The following is a 19,889-nucleotide window of genomic DNA, read 5'->3' as shown; positions in this document are numbered from 1 at the left end:
GCTCTCTCTGTGACAAATAAATAAAAATCTTAAAAAAAAAAAAAAATCAAAAAATTTTTTACTAAATCTATTAAGATAATGAATGCATTTTATTTCATTTTTCATAATGTTTAAGAAATCTTTCCCTCTCTGAGGTCATGAAAATATTCTTTTATATCGTCCTCTAAAAGATGTATATTTTCCTTACACATTTATGTTTTCAGTCATCTGAACTTGATTTTTTTCCGTGTTGGAAGGTAAGGGTCTATTTCATTTCTGTCTTTCAAGATACCCAATTGTCCAACACCACTTGTTGAAAAGCCTGTGCTTTTCCATTGATATTCAGGGCCACCTCTGTTCATATATAAAATGTCCACATATGCAGGGTCAATTTCTGGGATTTCTATTCCAATTTGTTTGCTTCTGCTTCTGCCAAATTCTTTGGGATGCTTACCTGTTTGGTACTCCTTTTAACTAAATTCCAGGCTTGAGATTTTTTGGACAATTCAGGTGATGTGAATTTAGGCTACAAATCTGTGCATAGGCTGGCTTCTCTTTCCACTTCATTCCCTACGGTCAGCTCTCCCAGGTGTTCTTTATGTCCTTCACCAAGGGTGAAACCCTTTGAGGCCCCACTTTATTAGTGAAAGGATCACCTATTCTAGTCCTTGCTTGGAAGAAAACTCTATACTCGTATACTTTCTTCTGTCGTCTTCTCCTGCAGAGTCTGTGAAAACTGAAATTTGAAGGTTTCAGGGTTTGGAGAATAGCTCCAGGTCGAGAGTTGCTTTGTTGTCAAGCCTACTCCTTGCATCCACTTAGATTTGGCTTAAAAAGTCCTTACTATTAAAAAAACAAACAAACAAATCCTTACTATATTGTCAGCTTTTCTATGTCTTAAAAAAGTAGTTTTTTTAATTTAATGCAGGATTTTTAGTTGCACCCCCTTTCCACCCCCCCCCCACCATGAGAGGGTTGGTTTAGATAAACTTGTCTTGTGAAAGTATTTTATAAGGATTTTGTCAAATTTATAAGAAAATGATCAAATCTTCCATGAGAAAAGGCAAATATTGTCCACTGAATTTGAATCCCATGATGATGCTAATTCTAATTCTCTTTCTTTGCCTTTACCCACACCTTCAGAGTAGCATTTTCCTTTTCGTTATAAGGTGTCTGGAAATGAAGTATGTAAAAGAAACAATGAGGAAAGATCCAGTTTTCAGGTCAGGAACATTTATTAACATCTGAATATAATTTAAATATTTAATGTTTGTAGCAGTACATTTAACATCAATTTATTAGGTTAGATTTGCTATCCAATTTTTAACCAGGCACATTAGACATTGTTATTCTGGGGAAAAAACCCAGCATAACAGCATTGGATTGAATGCAGGGATACATAGTTTTGAAGTCACGGGTCTTACCGATTTTAGGCAAGTTGAGTTTTTGTTCTGTGCATCTCTCTTAACAGTGGTTAAGCCCCAAAGCTTATTTTTTCTCCTGCTTACAACAAGTTCAGTCCCCAAGGAGAAGACATGATAATGAGCTGGTGTGTTCAGTATGGGTGTGGAATGTTTTGAAAAGGGAAGAGAAGCCAATTCTGGTGATCATTTATGATGTAATGTGAGGACTATCTGGATGGCCGCAGACTGAAAACACTGATAAGTCTGTGTCTGAGGGAATTTCCAGAGCTAGTTGACAGATGGGATAAAAGGTTTTAAAGACAATAGTCAAAATATTTCAAGGGACATGGCTACCTACAAGGGGAATCTTGTAGGTAGTAAATTAATCATTTTCTTTCTTTTAAAGCAGAGGATAAATTAAGTGTAGAGGCTTACATTCTCTTGATAGTTGTACAACTAGAATCACATTGTTTTTTTTTTTTTTTTAAAGATTTTATTTATTTATTTGAGAGAGAGAGAATGAGAGAGAGCGAGTACATGAGAGGGGGGAGGGTCAGAGGGAGAAGCAGACTCCCTGCCGAGCAGGGAGCCCGATGCGGGACTCGATCCAGGGACTCCAGGATCATGACCTGAGCCGAAGGCAGTCGCTTAACCAACTGAGCCACCCAGGCGCCCTAGAATCACATTGTTATGTTATTTTATTTTCTCTGTAGGATCTCCTCAAGAAGTAGGGAAAGTCATCCAAATCCAGAAGAGCCAGAAGAAGAAGATGTTCAAGCTGAAAGAGTGAACACAACAGATGCACTCACTACTCTGAACCTGAATGAGGTGAAAACAAGTAACTTGAACCCTTTATAAAACACTAGGCTAGGTAGCTTGTCCTGTAGAGTTGACGAACTCCTTGTTTTTATTTTCAAAACATGCTTTTTTTTCTGTAACACTAGCACGTGTAGGTCATATTTAAATCATATCCTTTGAAGTATCTATCTTGTCATGACTCTTAATTTTCTCTTCTTCGGTTTTTTGTGGATCTTAACCTGCCAGGTCTTTATTCATCAGTGTAATTCAAAACATTCTCTGATATTTTTATCAACCTTAACAAGATCTCACATCTTTTGCAAGAGTCGAAGGTTCATTTTGCATGATATTGAAGTCGTGACATTAATAACTATAATTAGCAAGTAAATTTACACTGTATGGAAATCAATAAGAAACATACCAGAAATGAAATTAGTGCCAAGGGCATAATGCAAACACAATGCATTTGATTAGAAATTAGTTTTCTAAGTAGTAATCTCCTCTCATGAACATACATTTGGGTACTTCATTTAAAAAAAAGAGGCTGAACAGAATCTGGTTATATTCCTAACCTAGGACATGAAAGATAAAACGTGAGTGCACAAAATATCTGAGATTTAACAGGAAAATCATGTTTTGTCATGTTTTCCAGAAACCAGTCATAATGGCAAGCTGTTTACACAAGGAATATAAAGAAAAGAAAGGAAAGTTGCTTTTCAACAAGAAAGAAGAAAATAGCCATAAGAAATGTCTCCTGCGTTAAAAAAGGTTTGGACAATGTTCCCTTTATCAGGTTGTTCCTTATTTATTTAGGTTTGGGACTGTGAAAAGACTGTTCCTCGATCTTGGTTAACATGTAATTATAAAAATACTTAACATGTTGGCAGAGAAACGTTTTCTGTTTCAAAACCATGTCCCAATTCAAATGGTAAGAAACCCAGTCTTAGGTCAGGAAGACCAACTCATTCTACTATAAATCCAAAGTCTTTTTTTTTTTTAAAGATTTTATTTATTTATTTGATAGAGAGACACAGCAAGAGAGGGAACACAAGCAGGGGGAGCGGGAGAGGGAGAAGCAGGCTTCCCACTGAGCAGGGAGCCTGATGCGGGGCTTGATCCCAGGACCCTGGGATCATGACCTGAGCCAAACGCAGACGCTCAACGACTGAGCCACCCAGGCGCCCCAGTCAAGTCTTTCCATTCACACTGGAAATAGAAGATTGGGAAGGGGTTGTTTGAAAATGTTATTTTGTTTTAAAATGTTACTAAACTAAGTGATTTTAGGTTAGTCAAACTTTGAAGTACAAACATCAATGGTGACTCTTTCTTCCAGGTGAAGTTTTGGGGTTGTTGGGACACAGTGGAGCTGGTAAAAGTACTTCTGTTAAAATAGTAACAGGAGACACAAAGCCAACTGCAGGAGTGGTACGTGAAGGAACCTAGCTCATTGCCAGGGGAAATTTCACTTTAAATATCAATAGCATCCTTATTTTTTTCTATCAGTAAATCAAATAACTTTTTAAGAAAACGAATAAATAAATGAAAGGTTTTATAAAATATCCTTGCATGCTCAAAAAATAGTGACGCTTAATGGCCAAAATTTTTTTTCTTTTGGAGCATGCATGTGGGGGGGGGTGGACAGGGGGAGAGGGAGAGAGAGAATCTTAAGCAGGCTCCACGCCCAGCACAGGACCCCATGCAGGGCTCTATCTCACGACTCTGAGATCAGGATCCTGAGCTGAAATCAAGAGTTGGAGGCTTAACTGACTGAGCCTCCCAGGCGCCCCTATGGCCACTTTTTTTTAATGCAAGTAAAATTAACATGCAACGTTATTATTAGTTTCAGGTGTAAAATATAATGATTCAACAATGCTGTATATCACCCAGTGCTCATTACCCGGTACTCTTAATCCCCCTTCACCTATTTCTCCCATCCCCCCACCAATTTGACCATCACCAGTTTGTTCTCTGTATATAAGAGAGTTTTTTGTTGGTCTTACTTTTTCTTTGTTAGTTTGTTTTGCTTCTTAAATTCCACATATGAGTAAAATCATATGGTATTTGTCTTTCTCTGACTGACTTATTTCACTTAGCATTATATTCTCTAGGTCTATCCACATTGTCACAGGTGACAAGATCTCATTGTTTTCTATGACTGAGTAATATTCCATTGTAGATATATACCACATCTTCTTTATCCATTCTTCTATCAGTGGACACTTGGATTGCTTCCATATCTTGGCCATTGTAAATAATGCTGCGATAAACATAGGGGGGCATTTATCTTTTTGAATTAGATTTTTTTGCTTTCTTTGGTTAAATAGCCAGTAGTGGAATTACTGGGTCATAAGGTAGTTCTATTTTTAATTTTTTGAGGAGCCTCCGTACTGTTTTCCACAGTGGCTGCACCAGTTTTTAGTCCCACCAAACATTTACAAGGCTTAATGGCCACTTTTATCTCTTTTAGTAGAAGGAGAATTGGAGCAAAAGCTGGATGTGGATCTGACTTTCATTGTTCGATGCAGGTGGTTTTACAAGGCTGCAGAACATCACTGAGGCAAGTGGAAGATGACACCCTCAAGTGTTTGGGGTACTGTCCTCAGGAAAACTCACTGTGGCCCAGTCTTATGGTGCAGGAACACCTGGAGTTGCACACCGCAGTGAAAGGAATAGGCAAACAGGATGCTGCTCTTAGTACTTCACGGTGGGGGGGAGGGCTCATTCACACTTTGTAGCGGGAGGAAGGGAGGAACATGTCATTTCCTCATTAAATATGGAAAGGAGATCATAAAACAAGGTCTTTAAATTTAAAGGCAAATAAAATGATGGGAAATCTGAAGAAGAACCAAATCATAAGATTTAGTGTTTGTGATGATGTTAATGGTCCTTTAATATACTTTAATATACTATTTTCAGGTTGATGGTGCTAAGGTTTTCTATATTGTTGGTTTAGGTAGGAACATGTGCTTTGTGTATAATCACAGTGGGTTTTTTTTTGTCAGATTGGTGGAAGCTCTCAAGCTCCAGGAACAACTTAAAATTCCCACGAAGTCCTTATCTGAGGGAGTAAAGAGGAAGGTAGGAGGGGGGCTCCATGTTACTCTGTGCACCCCACAGATCAGTGCCAGATGTGCTGTTGCTCTCTTTCCAGCTGTGCTTGGCGCTGAGCATCCTGGGAGACCCGTCAGTGGTGATTCTGGACGAGCCGTCCACGGGGGTGGACCCCGAGGGACAGTAGCAAATGTGGTGAGGGGCATCGTATTAAGTGTAGAGTTAGTAGTATGAGTCTAGAGTTAATATATTTTTTTACATTTGCTCCATTTTATCTTTGAGGCTCACATCCTCTAGTATTTAATTCAGTGAAACTCAATATAGTGTTCAAAATTCCCCAAGGGAGGAAAGATAGACATTTTAAGAATCTAATAGAATCTTGCATGTATTTGCTTTGATTTTCTTTTTCTTACTCCTCTTCCCCTGCCTCATTCTTCTTCTTTTATTCTTCAGTTATGGACAATCCTACAATATGGTGTTTCTCTTCACTCCAACTTTTTAAACAAACATATTTTACTATTTCCCAATCTTCAGCTTTTCATTCTATGAAGCCAATTAATGTGGTAATATAATTACATAATGCAGTATAATTTTTTTCTTTCTCTCTAGAGCAAAGATTTTTTTTCTTGGGGAGCCTGGGTGGCTCAGTCAGTTAAGCGTCTGCCTTCGGCTCAGGTCATGATCCCAGGGTCCTGGGATCGAGCCCCACATCGGGCTCCCTGCTCCGCGGGAAAAGCCTGCTTCTCCCTCCCCCACTCCCCCTGCTTGTGTTCCCTCTCTCGCTGTGTCTTCCTCTGTCAAATAAATAAATAAAATCTTAAAAAAAAAAAAAAAAAAAAGATTTTTTTTCTTGTAAATGAATACAGAGTTTTCTATTATTCCTCATACTTCTTTCTGTTCACCTGTTTTCCCAAATTACTTTCTAAATGCAAACAGCCCCTTACTTTGTCTTTAGGCAGGCAATTCAGACCATTGTTAAAAACACAGAGGAGGTGCCTCCTGACCACCCACGCCATGGCAGAGGCCGTGTGTGACGGAGTGGCCATCATGGTGTCCGGAAGGCTGAGGTGGGTGCCCGTCCACACCCACACTTGGCCCCCAAGCTCTCACAGAGAGAATTACAGTTCACTGTGACCAGCTGGTGCTCTTCAGCTCCTCAATCTATGATCACTTTCCTCTGCCTTTGCAGTTGAGGAGGAAATTAAAAGACCAATTTTTTTTCTTTCAACTCTTTTTTCTCTTCCCTGGATTAGGTGTATTGGATCCATTCAACATCTGAAAAGAAAGTTTGGTAAAGATTATTTTCTAGAAATAAAAATGAAGGACCCGACTCGAGTGGAGCCTCTCCACACAGAGATTCTGAAGCTCTCTCCACAGGCTACTCGGCAGGAAAGGTAAAGGACGTTTCTGGCTTGGGTGACAAGTGTACAGCACACTCAGTTTAGTCTGGGATGAATCTGGACAGGAAGAGAAAGGCTGAGCTGGCTTACTTATTACAAAACAAGTTGTTTGGAGGTCACTCGGATGTACAGAGAAAAGAGCAACTGAAGAGTCTTTTTCAGTGAGTGTTTCATATCTCAGAAAAGGTGGATGAGGTGTGTGTGTGCTCATGTGCCTGTGTATGTAAATGATGGAATGGTTCAAAAATTAGAAACAAAGTACAAACAAAACCAGGAATTTAATTTTTTTAAAGATTTTATTTATTTATTTGATAGAGAGCACAAGTAGGCAGAGAGGCAGGCAGAGGGAAAGGGAGAAGCAGACTCCCCACTGAGGAGGGAGCCCGATGCAGGACTCGATCCCAGGACCCTGAGATCACGACCTGAGCTGAAGGCAGCTGCTTAACTGACTAAGCCACCCAGGCGGCCCTTAATATTTGTTAATAGACAATGAAAATTATGCATCAACCTATAGCATTTTACTGAATGTAAAATTGCATCAAGAGTTCCAATAACACACACTCCTTTGCTTGAGAAAGATTCACTCTATCCTAAATTAATTGATTATTGGTATTTAATCCTCTCTATGGTTCTTTTAAATTTGTGTGTGGTTAGCTATCAGTTACAAGCAGGGATAACCAAACCTATGTGAATAGCAGAATAAAGTTGAATTGAATTTAAAGAAGTACGGGGTGGGGCGCCTGGGTGGCTCGGTTGGTTAAGCCTCTGACTCTTGATTTCAGCTCAGGTCATGATCTCAGGGTTGTGAGAGGAAGTCCCATGTCCTACTCTGTGCTCAGCAGGGAGTCTGCTTGGGATTTTCTTTCTCCCTTTCCTCCTGCCTCTCCCCCCTGCTCACACTCTCTCTCTAAACTAACTAACTAAATGACTAAATAAATAAATAAATACAATCTTTTTTAAAAAAGAAAGATGTACAGGGTTTTCTTATGTATTACTTCTATTCATTTTTTTAAAATAATACTTATTGAGGGGCACCTGGGTTGTTCAGTTGGTTGAGCATCCGACTCTTGGTTTGGGCTCAGGTCATGATCTCATGGGTTGTAGAATCAAGCCCCACATTGGGCTCCACACTCAGTGAGGAGTCTGCTTGAAGATTCTCTCCCACAGCCCCTTCCCTCACTTGTGCTCAATCTCTCTCTAAAATAAATAAATCTTAAAAAAATAATACTTCTTGAATACCTACTATATGCTGGAGACCATGTATAGAGTAGTCAATAAATAGAGACGATTCTTATGGTGCTCACAGTCTTTGGGGGACAAGGATATTAAGGAAATGAAGATACAAAGAAATGAGGAAATGGCATTAAAGTAGGACTTTAAGACTGAGCAAAGTTTGGCCACTGAAGAATGGGGATAAGAGGTACTCTTGAGAACACAGAATGTGCAAAGAACTTAAGTCAAGATGTACTTTATACATGCAGGGGCGTCTGGGTGGCTCAGTTGGTTAAGCGTCTGCCTTCAGCTCAGGTCATTATCCTGGGACCCTGGGATTGAGCCCCGCATCAGGCTCCCTGCTCAATGGGGGGCTCTGCTTCTCCCTCTCCCTCTGCCTGCTGCTCCCCCTGCTTGTGCTCTCTCTCTCAAATAAATGAATAAAATCTTTTTAAAAAAAAACTTTATATATGCAGAGGATGGAAAGAAAGCTCATATAGTTGATGTGTAAAGAGATATCCAAGTGGAGATGCCAGAATACAGAGATGTAGGGCTCTGGCTCAGAAGAAAAGGCAATCATCAATGTGGAGCATTTTTACCAAATAGAAGACCATTAAGTTAGGAGAGTGGGTGAAGTCAACAAGGGAGATGGAAAAGGGAGGTCTAGGTTGGGCCCCAGGAACTCTCAGTATCGAGCCTGGATTGAGGAAGAAAAGCTGGTGGGGAAACTACCACCACCATAATAACCATAATGACAAATAATTCAAGTGTGTCTAAAACAGCTCTATCCTACAGAATTTCTGCAATGATGGAAATGTCCTATGTCTGTGCTGTCCAGTATGGCAGCCAATACCCACATGTGGTCATGGAACACTTCCAATGTGGCTGGTGTGACCAAGAGATTGAATTTTATTTATTTTAGTTAATTTAAATTTAAATAGCCACATGGAGATAGTAGCTAAAATATTAAACAGAGCAGGTCTAGTGGGTTAGAAAGTCATAAATTTTGGTTGTTTCAGGAACTGAGAGAGTGTGTGTTAGTTTTAAGGAGGATGTCTACTACTTTATTTAATGCTTTTGAGAAGTCTTAAAAATAGGATGAGTGTTCACTGGGTTGTGCAACATGGAGGTCACAAATGAACTTATTTGGGAAGAGGGGAGCTGGAGGTCAAGAAAGAATTTTTTTTTTTAATAAGAGAAAGTTCAACAGGTTTTAATATTATAAGAGACTGAAAATTAAAAGCGGAGGGGAAAATTTGATGAAAGTGTTGCAGAGAGCATGTTAAAGTATTGGCTTTTGAAAGTAAGAAATATAGCACAGGAAGAAAGATAGCATGGGCTAAGGATGAAAGATTCTTTATCAGTAATTTTTCAGAATTTATCTTGAACATTAAATTGAGAGCAACCAGGTTTTTGTGGTTACCAGGTTTTTATCACTAAAGATATTTGGCTCAGATACATGCTTTATCAAATTAAACTATTTACCTTTTTATTTAAAGAAAACTGAAATTTTTAGGGTGCCTGGGTGGCTCAGTCAGTTAAGTGTCTGCCTTCCCCTCAGGTCATGATCGTGGAGTCCTGGAATCAAGTCCTGCATCGGGCTCCCTGCTCAGCAGGGAGTCTGCTTCTCCCTCTCCCGCTGCCCCTCCCTCTGCTCCTTCTCTCTCTCTCTCTCTCTCTCAAATAAATAAATAAATAAAATCTTAAAAAAAAAAATTTTTTTTAGCTATCAATTTCTCCCCAATATTGTAACACTGCAATAAATCTGACTTTTTCCTTCTCCCAGATATTCCTCCATGATAGTGTATAAATTACCTGTGGAAAAGACGTTCACCCTCTATCTTGGGCCTTTTTCAAATTAGAGGCAGGTAAGTTTAAACAGACTTTATCTGTTGTGCATATTTTCACATGGAATATGTACTATATGAGTTCAAGTAGAAAAATTATATAATCAGTCAAAACTTAGAAAATCTCCACTGGGTTCATCTTATATATTCTATAGGGAGTGTAGTGGTGGCTTTACACTCAGGTTTACTCCACCTGATTTTCCCTCTGCTAACAAGGAGACTCAGCTGCAAGTAAGTTAGAATATTCTGTCCTGGTTCCATTGCATGGTATTGGAGAATAATTATCAACATGTTGTCCCAAAGAATACTGAGTTGAGCTTCTTGCTTCTCCATATTTATCATAGTCAGAGGTGTGAGGAGCAAGAATGTGGCACCTGGGTGGCTCAGTCGTTAAGCACTTTTGGTGAAAAACATGTAAGCCTTTAATGTCAGTCCCTTTCAATGCAGTGGAACAGACCTTTGATATGGAAGAATACAGCCTCTCTCAGGCTACCTTGGAACAGGTGAGTTTTCTTTAAAACAGTGAGCACCATCCAGGGAGCCTTTGTGTGAATCTCTGTGCACATCATCTTTCAGAAACACCCTGACATTTTTTTTTCCTTATTTATTTCCTCCCTACTTAGGTATTCTTAGAACTCTCTAAAGAACAGGAGCTGGGAAATTTTGATGATCAAGTTGATACAACAGTTAGATGGAAACTCATCCCACAGGAAGAGGCTTAAAACCCTGAATCTCCTAACATGAGATTTTAGGTCCTACTACATTATTAGTTTCCAGATTTCTAGAACAATCTTCCAAATTACCACAGGTAACAAACACACTCAGTAGTTCCAACATTCAATAATGATTAAGAATTTAAATGGTTTTTTATGTTTTAGAATGGAAGGGAGAGGCAAAGATAGGGAAAGGTAGTGAACATTAACATAATCAGACATTATACTAATCACTAATAAGGCCTATTTTTGCTCAGTATTAATTCAAAAATCACATAATATTAATCCAGTTTTTTTTTTAATTATTTTCAATATAGCTGAATGCTGAGCACGTTTTACAAACAAAACATTGGAGGCGGGGGCGCCTGGGTGGCTCAGTCGGTTGAGCATCTGACTCTCGGTTTTAGTTCAGAGTGCGATCTCAGGGTTGTGAGATCGAGCTCTGTGTTGGGCTCTGCGCTCAGTGGGGAGTCTGCTTAAGATTCTCTCTCTCTCCCTCTCCCCATCCCCACCCTGCCAGTCTCTTTCTCTCTCTCTCAAAAAACAAACAAACAAAACAAAACATTCAGCTGGGGAAGTCCTGAAAGCATGATCAAGCTAAAGGAAAGCCTGTCCCCCTCCCCCTGCAGAACCAGCTTGAGGATCCTGTGGAGTGGAAAAAAAAAAAAAAATACTAGGAAAAACTCCAGATACTCAGCTAAGTTTTCAAAAGGATTTTCATTTGTTAAAGAATACCCACAGGATACAGGAGGCCTTGCCATTTGACCTCTAGCAAAGTATTAACATTAAGGGGTTAAGACAGTGGGAGCTCCCTGGAGAAACGTCACACATACCCCACCCAGGAGTTGGGGGTGGTTAAGTTGCAGGGTGTCAGCTTGTACTTTGTCCTCAGCCAGCCTTCCACTCCCTCATCAAAAGGAATATTAAAGAAATGCCATTTATAACTCATGAGTTCAGTGGTACTCCTGCATGTATGAAATCTCGTTTAACCTATTGTTAAATTAATGATGTTATGAAAGACATCAACAAGACAGTTATTAGTAAACATAACATCCTATATCAACCAAAAATCTATGAGTCCTGTGGCCAGAATTCTAGCACAGATTCATTGATGAAGAAACAAAAAATACCAAAGGTTATTATTTTACAGTGGAAGCTGACATAAAGGAATCCACAGCTTTGAAAGTTGACTCGAGGTTCTATGTGATGCTGAATATTCTACAACATTGCCAGAGGCTATCAGAGATCTGAGGGGGAGGCTTTACCCATTATGTTATAACCTAAGGCCCTTGTGGGCTTTTGCATGGGCCAACAGTAGGGTTTAGGTTGAGAGGCTATTCCTGCAATTTCTTTACATAAATAATCTCCTTAGCTTTTAATTTTTTCTTGTTTCTTCTAAAAATAGAACATTTTGTGATAAAATGTATGTACTTAAAATTTTACTTTATTTCAGCAAATATTTAACCACCTACCATATAACACTATGTGCTAGGTACATAACGCAACTAAAAAATGTTCATGTCTAGTGTTTGTGTTTAATAAACAATGCTGCAGACCCCACACGGTAGCTACAGATGTAGTAATGGAAGAAGGTCAAGGAAATAAGGTCAAGGATACTCAGGCCTTTTGGAATTAAAGGTCATTAGTGTCTAAATTCCATCAATGGCATTTCAAGTCTACAGGCAAACTTCCTAGAAGTTGGAATTGGAGACAGTTTACTCATCTGATTATTCTACTTTCCCATCTGACATTAGGGTTGAACTTACGTGAAATGCATTCTGTATAAACCAGTTTATAAACGTCAGTCTATAATGAAATTGTACTAGACGTGTCTTGAGATGGAAAAAATAACGTGTATGAGCAGGTTGATAGTGGTAGTGGGCATGGAAAATGGGTGCTTGGATTATAAGAATTTAGCCATGTTTCTCCTCTGCACGTGGGGACACTGGTCTATGTCTGCACCTTCTATTTGGCAGTTTCATCCCTATAACAGAGAGAGAAAAAAAGTGTCTCACCAGGCCCTGTGGCCTGGTTAACACTGTCACTGTGATGATAATACAGTACATTAGGGACACTGCAAAAAAAAGGTAACATTGACCTAATCAGGTGCCAAGAGAGTCCACCAACAACCAACTGCTGTGCTCACAATCTAGATCCCTATATTATGTGTCCTGAATGAAAAAGATCGTTGGCCAGATGAGGAGAATTGGACTGCAGAAAGACTGAACCTTACTTAGTAGAAAAGTCAGCAAAATTTTCTGAAGAAAGAAACACAGCTAATTTCAGAAACAGGGAAGACCTTAAAATATTATTTAGAATTTTGTTTTAGTCACATTTGGGAGTGCTTGCTGAGTTTATGATTTTTTTTCCTTTTCTAAGGACAGCTTTATCTCTTTGTGGCAGTTCGCGGAGTGGGGCCTCTAGCAGCTGCACCTACATCATGGGACTCCAGACTAGCGATTACAACAGACGAGCCAGAGTGGTACCAAATCCAGGCAGGGATCATTTGAGATCCATCCCAGAGGTCTGAGCAAGAACAGAAATGCTGACAGTTGGTATACCTCTATAGAGAGGTCCGCAAACTCTGAGATTTTGTTCTAGAGTAATGTTGGTCTAATCCCAAGAGTGGATCCTAGTCACTCTGACCACAAAATGGGCATTTGTACATGTTCTTCACCAAGCAGATAAGCAACATACAGAAGCTTATAAGAGGAAAACATGCAAAAGGAGAAGAAATAGAAAGCTAGATTTACTGCTGCAGCTAAAATTCCAGGAAACTTGTAGTTCTAATATGCTGCCAAAATTCCTAAGTTTCAGTTTACTTGAAAATTTTCTTCCTCTAGAAAGTGAATTGTGAACACATACTTTGTTTTGCCTCAATAAAGCTTTGATATAGTCCTAGATAGCCAAACCTCCCCATATCCACAAACTTTCTGGACACAGAGAGTCAGCTCTCTACCATGTACTTGAAAGTGTAATCTGGGAGCCAATGGACAAAATAAAGTTGGCAAGAAAGAAGAGGCATCTACCATCTCCACTTAGGAGTCTACACCCTTTCAAGAGAAAAGCTTACCTTTGCCAATAGCTACTCCCATATATACACCATCGATGCCTGACCCTCTCACCCTTCATCGTAATTTCCTGGCAAAACCTCAATCTTGGTTAAACCTGTTTTAAGAGATGAACATTGGTAAAAAATACACATGAACAAAATAACTAGTCTCACTTTAAATGAATTCCACTGCCTGTCTTCAAGCCTTGGTCCTGCCTGGCAACTGCACTGCATTCCCCTCATCTATTCACTCTTTCACTGGATTGGATGATTAAATTACTTAGCCACATCTTCCTGCTTCTCGGGCTCTAACATCTCTCCTCTTTCACTCTCAGCAGGAGACCTTGCTTCCCACTTGACTGTGAAAATGGAAGCAATTAGAAGAGTGTTTTCACAAGCTTTCACAACCTGAGCAACCAACCAGGTTTCAGTGCCCCCATATACTCTTTCTTCCTATTAGTACGAATGAACAGCATTCCTATATAAAGCCAGTATTCACATCTGTGTATGTGAACCTTGTCTCCCCCTTCTCCTGTTCATGAACATACACTGTCAAATATGCCTGCCCCCATCTGCATTTTCTTTAAAATTATAGCTCATAAGGACAGCTTTTTAAGTGAAATGGGAGGATTTCTAGTGACTGAGAGTTGAGAAGGACTGTGATCCAGATAACTTTGGACCCCCACAACAAACTCTAAGGAAAACAATGGCTTAGTACCCATGTGAAAATCCCTAGCATTCTCTGCTGCCATGCCCACTCTGTCTCTGTTCTTTTCTTTTTTCTCTTCTTTTCTTTTTTTGTCCTTGTTCTTAACTAACAATTAAAACTGCAAAATCATAACAGATGAAAAGATAAAGATGGTGTATACACACACACAGACACACACACAGAGGAATATTATGCAGCCATAAAAAATGAAATCTTGCCATTTGCAATGACGTGGATGGAACTAGAGAGTATTATGCTAAGCTAAATAAGTCAATCAGAGAAAAGACACAAGTATCATGATCTCACTGATAAGAGGAATTTGAGAAACAAGACAGAGGATCATAGGAGAAGGGAGGGAAAAATGAAACAAGATGAAACCAGAGAGGGAGACAAACCATAGGAGACTCTTAATCTCAGGAAACAAACTGAGGGTTGCTGGAGTGGAGGGGGGTGGGAGGGATGGGGTGGCTGGGTGATGGACATTGGGGAGGGTATGTGCTATGGTGAGTGCTGTGAATTGTGTAAGACTGATGAATCAACACTTGTACCCCTGAAACAAAAAATACATTATATGTTAATAAAAAATTAAAAAATAATAAAAAATAAAGAAGTGAAAAAAAAAAACCCAAAACAAAAAATAAACTCTGCAAAATCATAGATACCTTGGGGTGTCTGGGTGGCTCAGTCAGTTAATCATCTGACTCTTGGTTGTGGCTCAGGTCATGATCTCAGGGTCATGAGATCAAGCCCTGGGATGGGCTCTGTGCTCAGTGCAGAGTCTGCTTGAATTCTCTTCCTCTCCCTCTGTCCCTCCCCTGGCTCTTGCACATATTCTCTCAAATAAATAAGATCCTAAAAAAATCATAGATACCTCTAAGGTTCCATTACCAGAGACTGAAGAAATGTATAGGCTGGTGGGAGGTTATGCCTCCTCTCCCACAAAATATTGTTTACCGTCAATAAATAATTAGTACTGACAATTTATTTATCAAACACTTCTGAGACTCAACTCTTGATGTTTTTTAAAAATTATTTTTTTAAGATTTTATTTATTCATTTGAGAGAGAGCACAGAGGGAGAGTGAGAGGGAGAAGCAGACTCCCTGCCGAGCAGGGAGCCCAATGTGGGACTCGATCCCAGGACTCAGGGATCATGACCCGAGCTGAAGTCAGACATCCAGCTGACTGAGCCATCCAGGCACCCCTAAAAATTATTCTTAACGAAGTACAACTTTTAGTTTTCTTTCAGCCTTGTTGTGTAAGAGGTGAATTCTTTCTGAGGAGATCTTTATTCCATGAACATTTAACTGGATATAGAATTTGAGGTTGACTGTTTATTTTGTCTCAGCCCTTTGACAAAATTATTCAGTTGTTTATGACATTCTTTGGCTAACTGTTGAACCTTAGTTGATGACTTATCTTTCCTGTTTTTTTGTTTTTTAGTATTTCCCTCTCTCCGCTCTCCTTCTCTCTCATGTTTTGAAAGCTCACCACAAAAAAAGTTAATTGTTGGATTTTTGTTTTGAACTCTGCACAGGACACATTCTCTCTCTCTTTTTAATCTGAGGGCTCATATCTTCAACTCTGGAAAATTTTCATCCATCTTATTTTTGAAAAGTCCTCTTATTTATTCCTTTTCTTTTCCATATTATAAAATGCCTATTAGATATGTGCTGGACACCTCATTCTGTCTTCCATGTCTTTTAATTTGTCTTTAATATTTTTCCGTCTTGTTCTCTCTTTGCACTAAATTTTATATAATTTGTTCAGTTATATTTCCGGTTTATTAATTTTCTCAGCTGTGCTAATCTGCTATAAAACTTATCCATTAAATTTTTTTTGAAAAAAATTTTTATTAACATATAATGTATTTTTTGTTTCAGGGGTACAGGTCTGTGATTCATCAGTCTTACACAATTCACAGCGCTCATCATAGCACATACCCTCCCCAATGTCCATCACCCAGCCACCCCATCCCTCCCACCCTCCCCCCCACTCCAGCAACCCTCAGTTTTTTTCCTGAGATTAAGAGTCTCCTATGGTTTGTCTCCCTCTCTGGTTTCATTTTGTTTCATTTTTCCCTCCCTTCTCCTATGATCCTCTGTCTTGTTTCTCAAATTCCTCTTATCAGTGAGATCATATGATACTCGCGTCTTTCTCCGACTGACTTATTTCACTTAGCATAATACCCTCTAGTTCCATCCACATTGTTGCAAATGGTAAGATTTAAAATTTTTGATGGCTGCATAATATTCCATTGTATATATATACCACATCCTCTTTATCCATTCATCTGTTGATGGACATCTAGGCTCTTTCCATAGTTTGGCTATTGTAGACATTGCTGCTATAAACATTGGGGTGCATATGCCCCTTCAGATCACTACATTTGTATCTTTGGGGTAAATACCCAGTAGTGCAATTGCTGGGTCATAGGGTAGCTCTATTTTCAACTTTTTGAGAAACCTCCATACTGTTTATCCATTAAATTTCTAATCTTAACTATTATTAGTCCCTTTAAATATCTATAAGCTCTAATGGGTTATTTTCCTATTAGTCTTCCTTGTCAGTGCTTCCTGTTTTAACTAACTTATATTACTTCTTAATACTAATAGTCTCATTTTGTTCACCTGCTGATTCTCTTTCATGATGGGAATTTTTTTTAAAGATTTTATTTATTTGAGAGAGAGAGCACAAGAGAGCACAAGTAGGGGGAGGGGCAGAGGGAGAAGCGGACTCCCTGGCTGAGCAGGGAGACTAACAGGGGGCTCGATCCCAGGACCCTGGAATCAGGACCTTAGCTAAAGGCAGATGCTTAGCTGACTGAGCCACCCAGGCGCCCCATTTCATGGTGGACTTTGATTATGAGTTTAGCTGCTGGGAGGAATATGTCTTTAACTCTGTTGTCTTGTGCCCTGCATCCTGGGCATATCTGTGTAGAATGGTTTGCATCTTCTCTGTGGGGATCCAGATTAATAGTAATAGTAAGAGGAGGAGGAAGAAAAGGGGAAGGAGGAAGAAGAATAGGAGGAGTAGGATTATCAGCAACAAGTAACATTTTTTGAGTTTTTATGATTTTCCAGGCATTGTTTTGTGAACTTTATTTATATTAATGGATTTAATCTCCACAGTAACCATACATACATATACAATTATATCTCCATTTTAAGGTGGGGGGTTTTAAATAGATTGTGCAAAGTCATGCAGCTAATACATGGCAGAGCTAGAATTCAAACCCAAGTTTGGCTCCAGATTGCAACTAACTGCTATGATATTTGCTGTGTTTCTAGACATGTTACTATGCTGGGAAAAGAAATTAAGATCCTTCTCCTATGTCCTGTATCTGGCATGTTCTACATATGCTTGGGCTTTTCATTTTCTATGGAGGATATATATTTTTTAACCCAGAGATTGGGCAAAGAATACACATCCTTACCCTTCCTTGGGGTAGTCAGTGGTTTTACTAGTTTCTATTCCTAGCACTGAGCAGTCCTGTGAATCTTCTGGATTCATGCAGAGATATGAAATCCAGCTTCATAACCCATCAAGTCTAGGTCACAATGTTATTGAAACACCTCTTTGGACAGTTGGATTGCTGACATACCATTCATAGTTCTGGCTTTAATTTCTCTTTTCATTTTTAATACCTGAGGATGTTCCTTCCTTTCTCTTTATTTCTTCCATTGTTTCTTGGTTTGTTTTCTTTACCGTTTTATTTCTTTTTAAGATTTGGTTATATATTTGAACTTCTTCTTTTTTTTTTTTTGATATATTTTATCCACCATTTCAATGTACTTCTAGATAGAGTTTGGGTGGGTACTTCATTGTATTAGGTTACCGTTTGTGGGGAATCTTCAGACTTAAATAAAGAAAATGACCTCCCAAGTAAAAACAAGTCAGAGTAAATAAGTCAAGAAAGAGGAACAAAAAGCCTATATAAGAAACAATGCTAAGAAGTAAAACTAATAAAATATAATCTAAATAATTATTGATATTGTAGTTGTGAATTTTAATGCAATTGTAAGCAAAGTGAAAATGCCTAAGATATATTTCTAAAATGGAGTACATAGGGTCTAAAACAACAAGAAAATTAATAAAAACCTGAACTATGTTCCAGGTGATTTAAAAGAAGCAGAATTTTTGTTTGGATCATTGACCTATTATTGATACAAAATTTTAACAGTGTTTCTGACCTTCCCCGCCCCCCCCCCCACCATGAGACCTTTAGGACATCTTTATTACCTTTGCTTTTTGCCAATTTTTAATGTAAAAGACATGTAATATTTCACTGTTGACTCTTTAAAAATAGAACTAATTACCAAGGAGAGAAATATACATATGTAATACCATGGCTTAATTTTTTAAAAATTATCTTTTTCTTTTCCAGAGCAACTCTCAGCTTTATGATTATTAACATCTGTGGTTTGGGAGCCATGTCAAATATTTGAGATTTCCCAATTCATGGACTTTGGCTTCCTGTTTTGCCATTTACTTTGGCAGGTCAAGAAAAGTTTGCAATTCTTTACAGAGAGAGATAGACTATGCAATGGGAGTTGAATAAATTTTATTTTTTTCCCAGTCTTCATGCACAAAAAATTGACCTGAGTCTTTTTATATAGTTTTTTAGTCCTTGGCAATCTGCTTACTTTTATCTTGTTTATACGCCTTTTGAAATTCTGCATCCCCTATGAACAGAACAGAGAAAGGAATTTGTTCATAATTATTCATTTGTCCAAATTAAGTGTTTCTGTGAGGCAGACTATGGGTTGTTTAGCTTTATCAGGAAAAAAAAAATTCAGCTTCAGCACATTCTGCCCATTCAGTACCAATTAGTCAAATAGATCATTGGCAGTTGTGTTTAGGCATTAGTAGTGAAAAAAAATAGCTAAAGATTTCTCATACACATTTAACTACTTTGTTTGGTTAGTGATTGTTTTTACTTGTTTATTGCGCTTTCCCCATCTTGGTCTCATCATGTCCGACAGGCTAGTCCCATTTTCCTTGTTTACCATTTTACCCCTTATCCCTGAAGTTGAAAGGCCAAGTGCACAAACACAGGGTTTGTTTTATTCCCAACCAACCACTGAACCATCATTTCCCTACCAATAATTGGCTTAGGGAAGAAAAGGCAGAAAACAAAACAAGTTCATCATGTGCAGCTTGATCTGACTACACCCCCTTTCAGAAAGCAGCCTGGGTTAGGCGCCCATTTAAGGAATAAATGAAGAAGTAGCAATAAGGAAATTTTAATTGTTGCTGTACACAAAAAGAGAACTGTATGTTGACAGTGTTTCCAGAGTACTTTCCTAATTTTTCTGACAGTAAGTAATGCTCCGTTTTGTTGTGCTATGCCGAGTATGTGGGTGGACACTGCTAAAAATCGTCTATTTTTCAGATGTTTCTAAATACTCATATGTATTATATTGAAGACCTAATGCCAAACTTTTTCTTTTTATTCCCAACCAACTTTTATTGTGTAGATACAACAGTAGAATATAGGAAAGTAGTAAAATTTGCTTCTGTACTAGCTGAGGGAGAATTGTCTGAATATTTTGTTAAGCAAACAGAAAATAATTTAATTCTGAGATTAGAAAAACTGAAAAAAATTTTCTCAGCTTATTTGCAAACATTTGGGGAAAATTACTTTCCATGTGATGTCTTTTTCTTTCTTTCTTTCTTTCTTTCTTTCTTTCTTTCTTTCTTTCTTTCTTTCTTTCTTTCTTTCT

General features: G+C 38.5%; 2 protein-coding genes across 3 annotated transcripts in view; both read left to right on the top strand.

Annotated features, from left to right (window-relative positions):
* Positions 1-10,424, top strand: part of ABCA10 (ATP binding cassette subfamily A member 10) — a gene marked incomplete at its 5' end in the record, with an annotated part of 55,828 nt that extends 45,404 nt beyond the window's left edge. Inside the window, 15 exon segments of the mRNA XM_032429972.1 lie at positions 1,111-1,202; positions 2,096-2,210; positions 2,833-2,877; positions 2,879-2,948; positions 3,514-3,605; positions 4,706-4,884; positions 5,183-5,258; positions 5,332-5,426; positions 6,187-6,213; positions 6,215-6,298; positions 6,485-6,625; positions 9,630-9,666; positions 9,669-9,711; positions 10,138-10,193; positions 10,314-10,424. Of these exon segments, the coding sequence (XP_032285863.1) occupies positions 1,111-1,202; positions 2,096-2,210; positions 2,833-2,877; positions 2,879-2,948; positions 3,514-3,605; positions 4,706-4,884; positions 5,183-5,258; positions 5,332-5,426; positions 6,187-6,213; positions 6,215-6,298; positions 6,485-6,625; positions 9,630-9,666; positions 9,669-9,711; positions 10,138-10,193; positions 10,314-10,412 (1,251 nt within the window).
* The window catches only part of ABCA6 (ATP binding cassette subfamily A member 6), an 84,990-nt gene that overhangs the window by 1,943 nt on the left and 63,158 nt on the right, over positions 1-19,889 (top strand). The window contains exons 2-5 of one of the 2 annotated variants that reach the window (XM_032429789.1): positions 2,096-2,210; positions 2,833-2,948; positions 6,485-6,625; positions 9,630-9,711. The gene's annotated coding sequence lies outside the window, so the exon portion shown is untranslated. Of the gene's footprint in view, positions 1-2,095; positions 2,211-2,832; positions 2,949-6,329; positions 6,626-9,629; positions 9,712-19,889 lie in introns of those variants that run through there. The other variant, XM_032429790.1, reaches the window with a different exon arrangement.

The sequence above is a fragment of the Phoca vitulina genome, unplaced genomic scaffold (assembly GCF_004348235.1).
Source record: "Phoca vitulina isolate PV1807 unplaced genomic scaffold, GSC_HSeal_1.0 scaffold41, whole genome shotgun sequence".
Classification (NCBI taxonomy): Eukaryota; Metazoa; Chordata; class Mammalia; order Carnivora; family Phocidae; genus Phoca; species Phoca vitulina.
The sequence above is the reverse complement of the archived record's forward strand: the minus strand, read 5'-3'. Positions and strand labels throughout refer to the sequence as shown.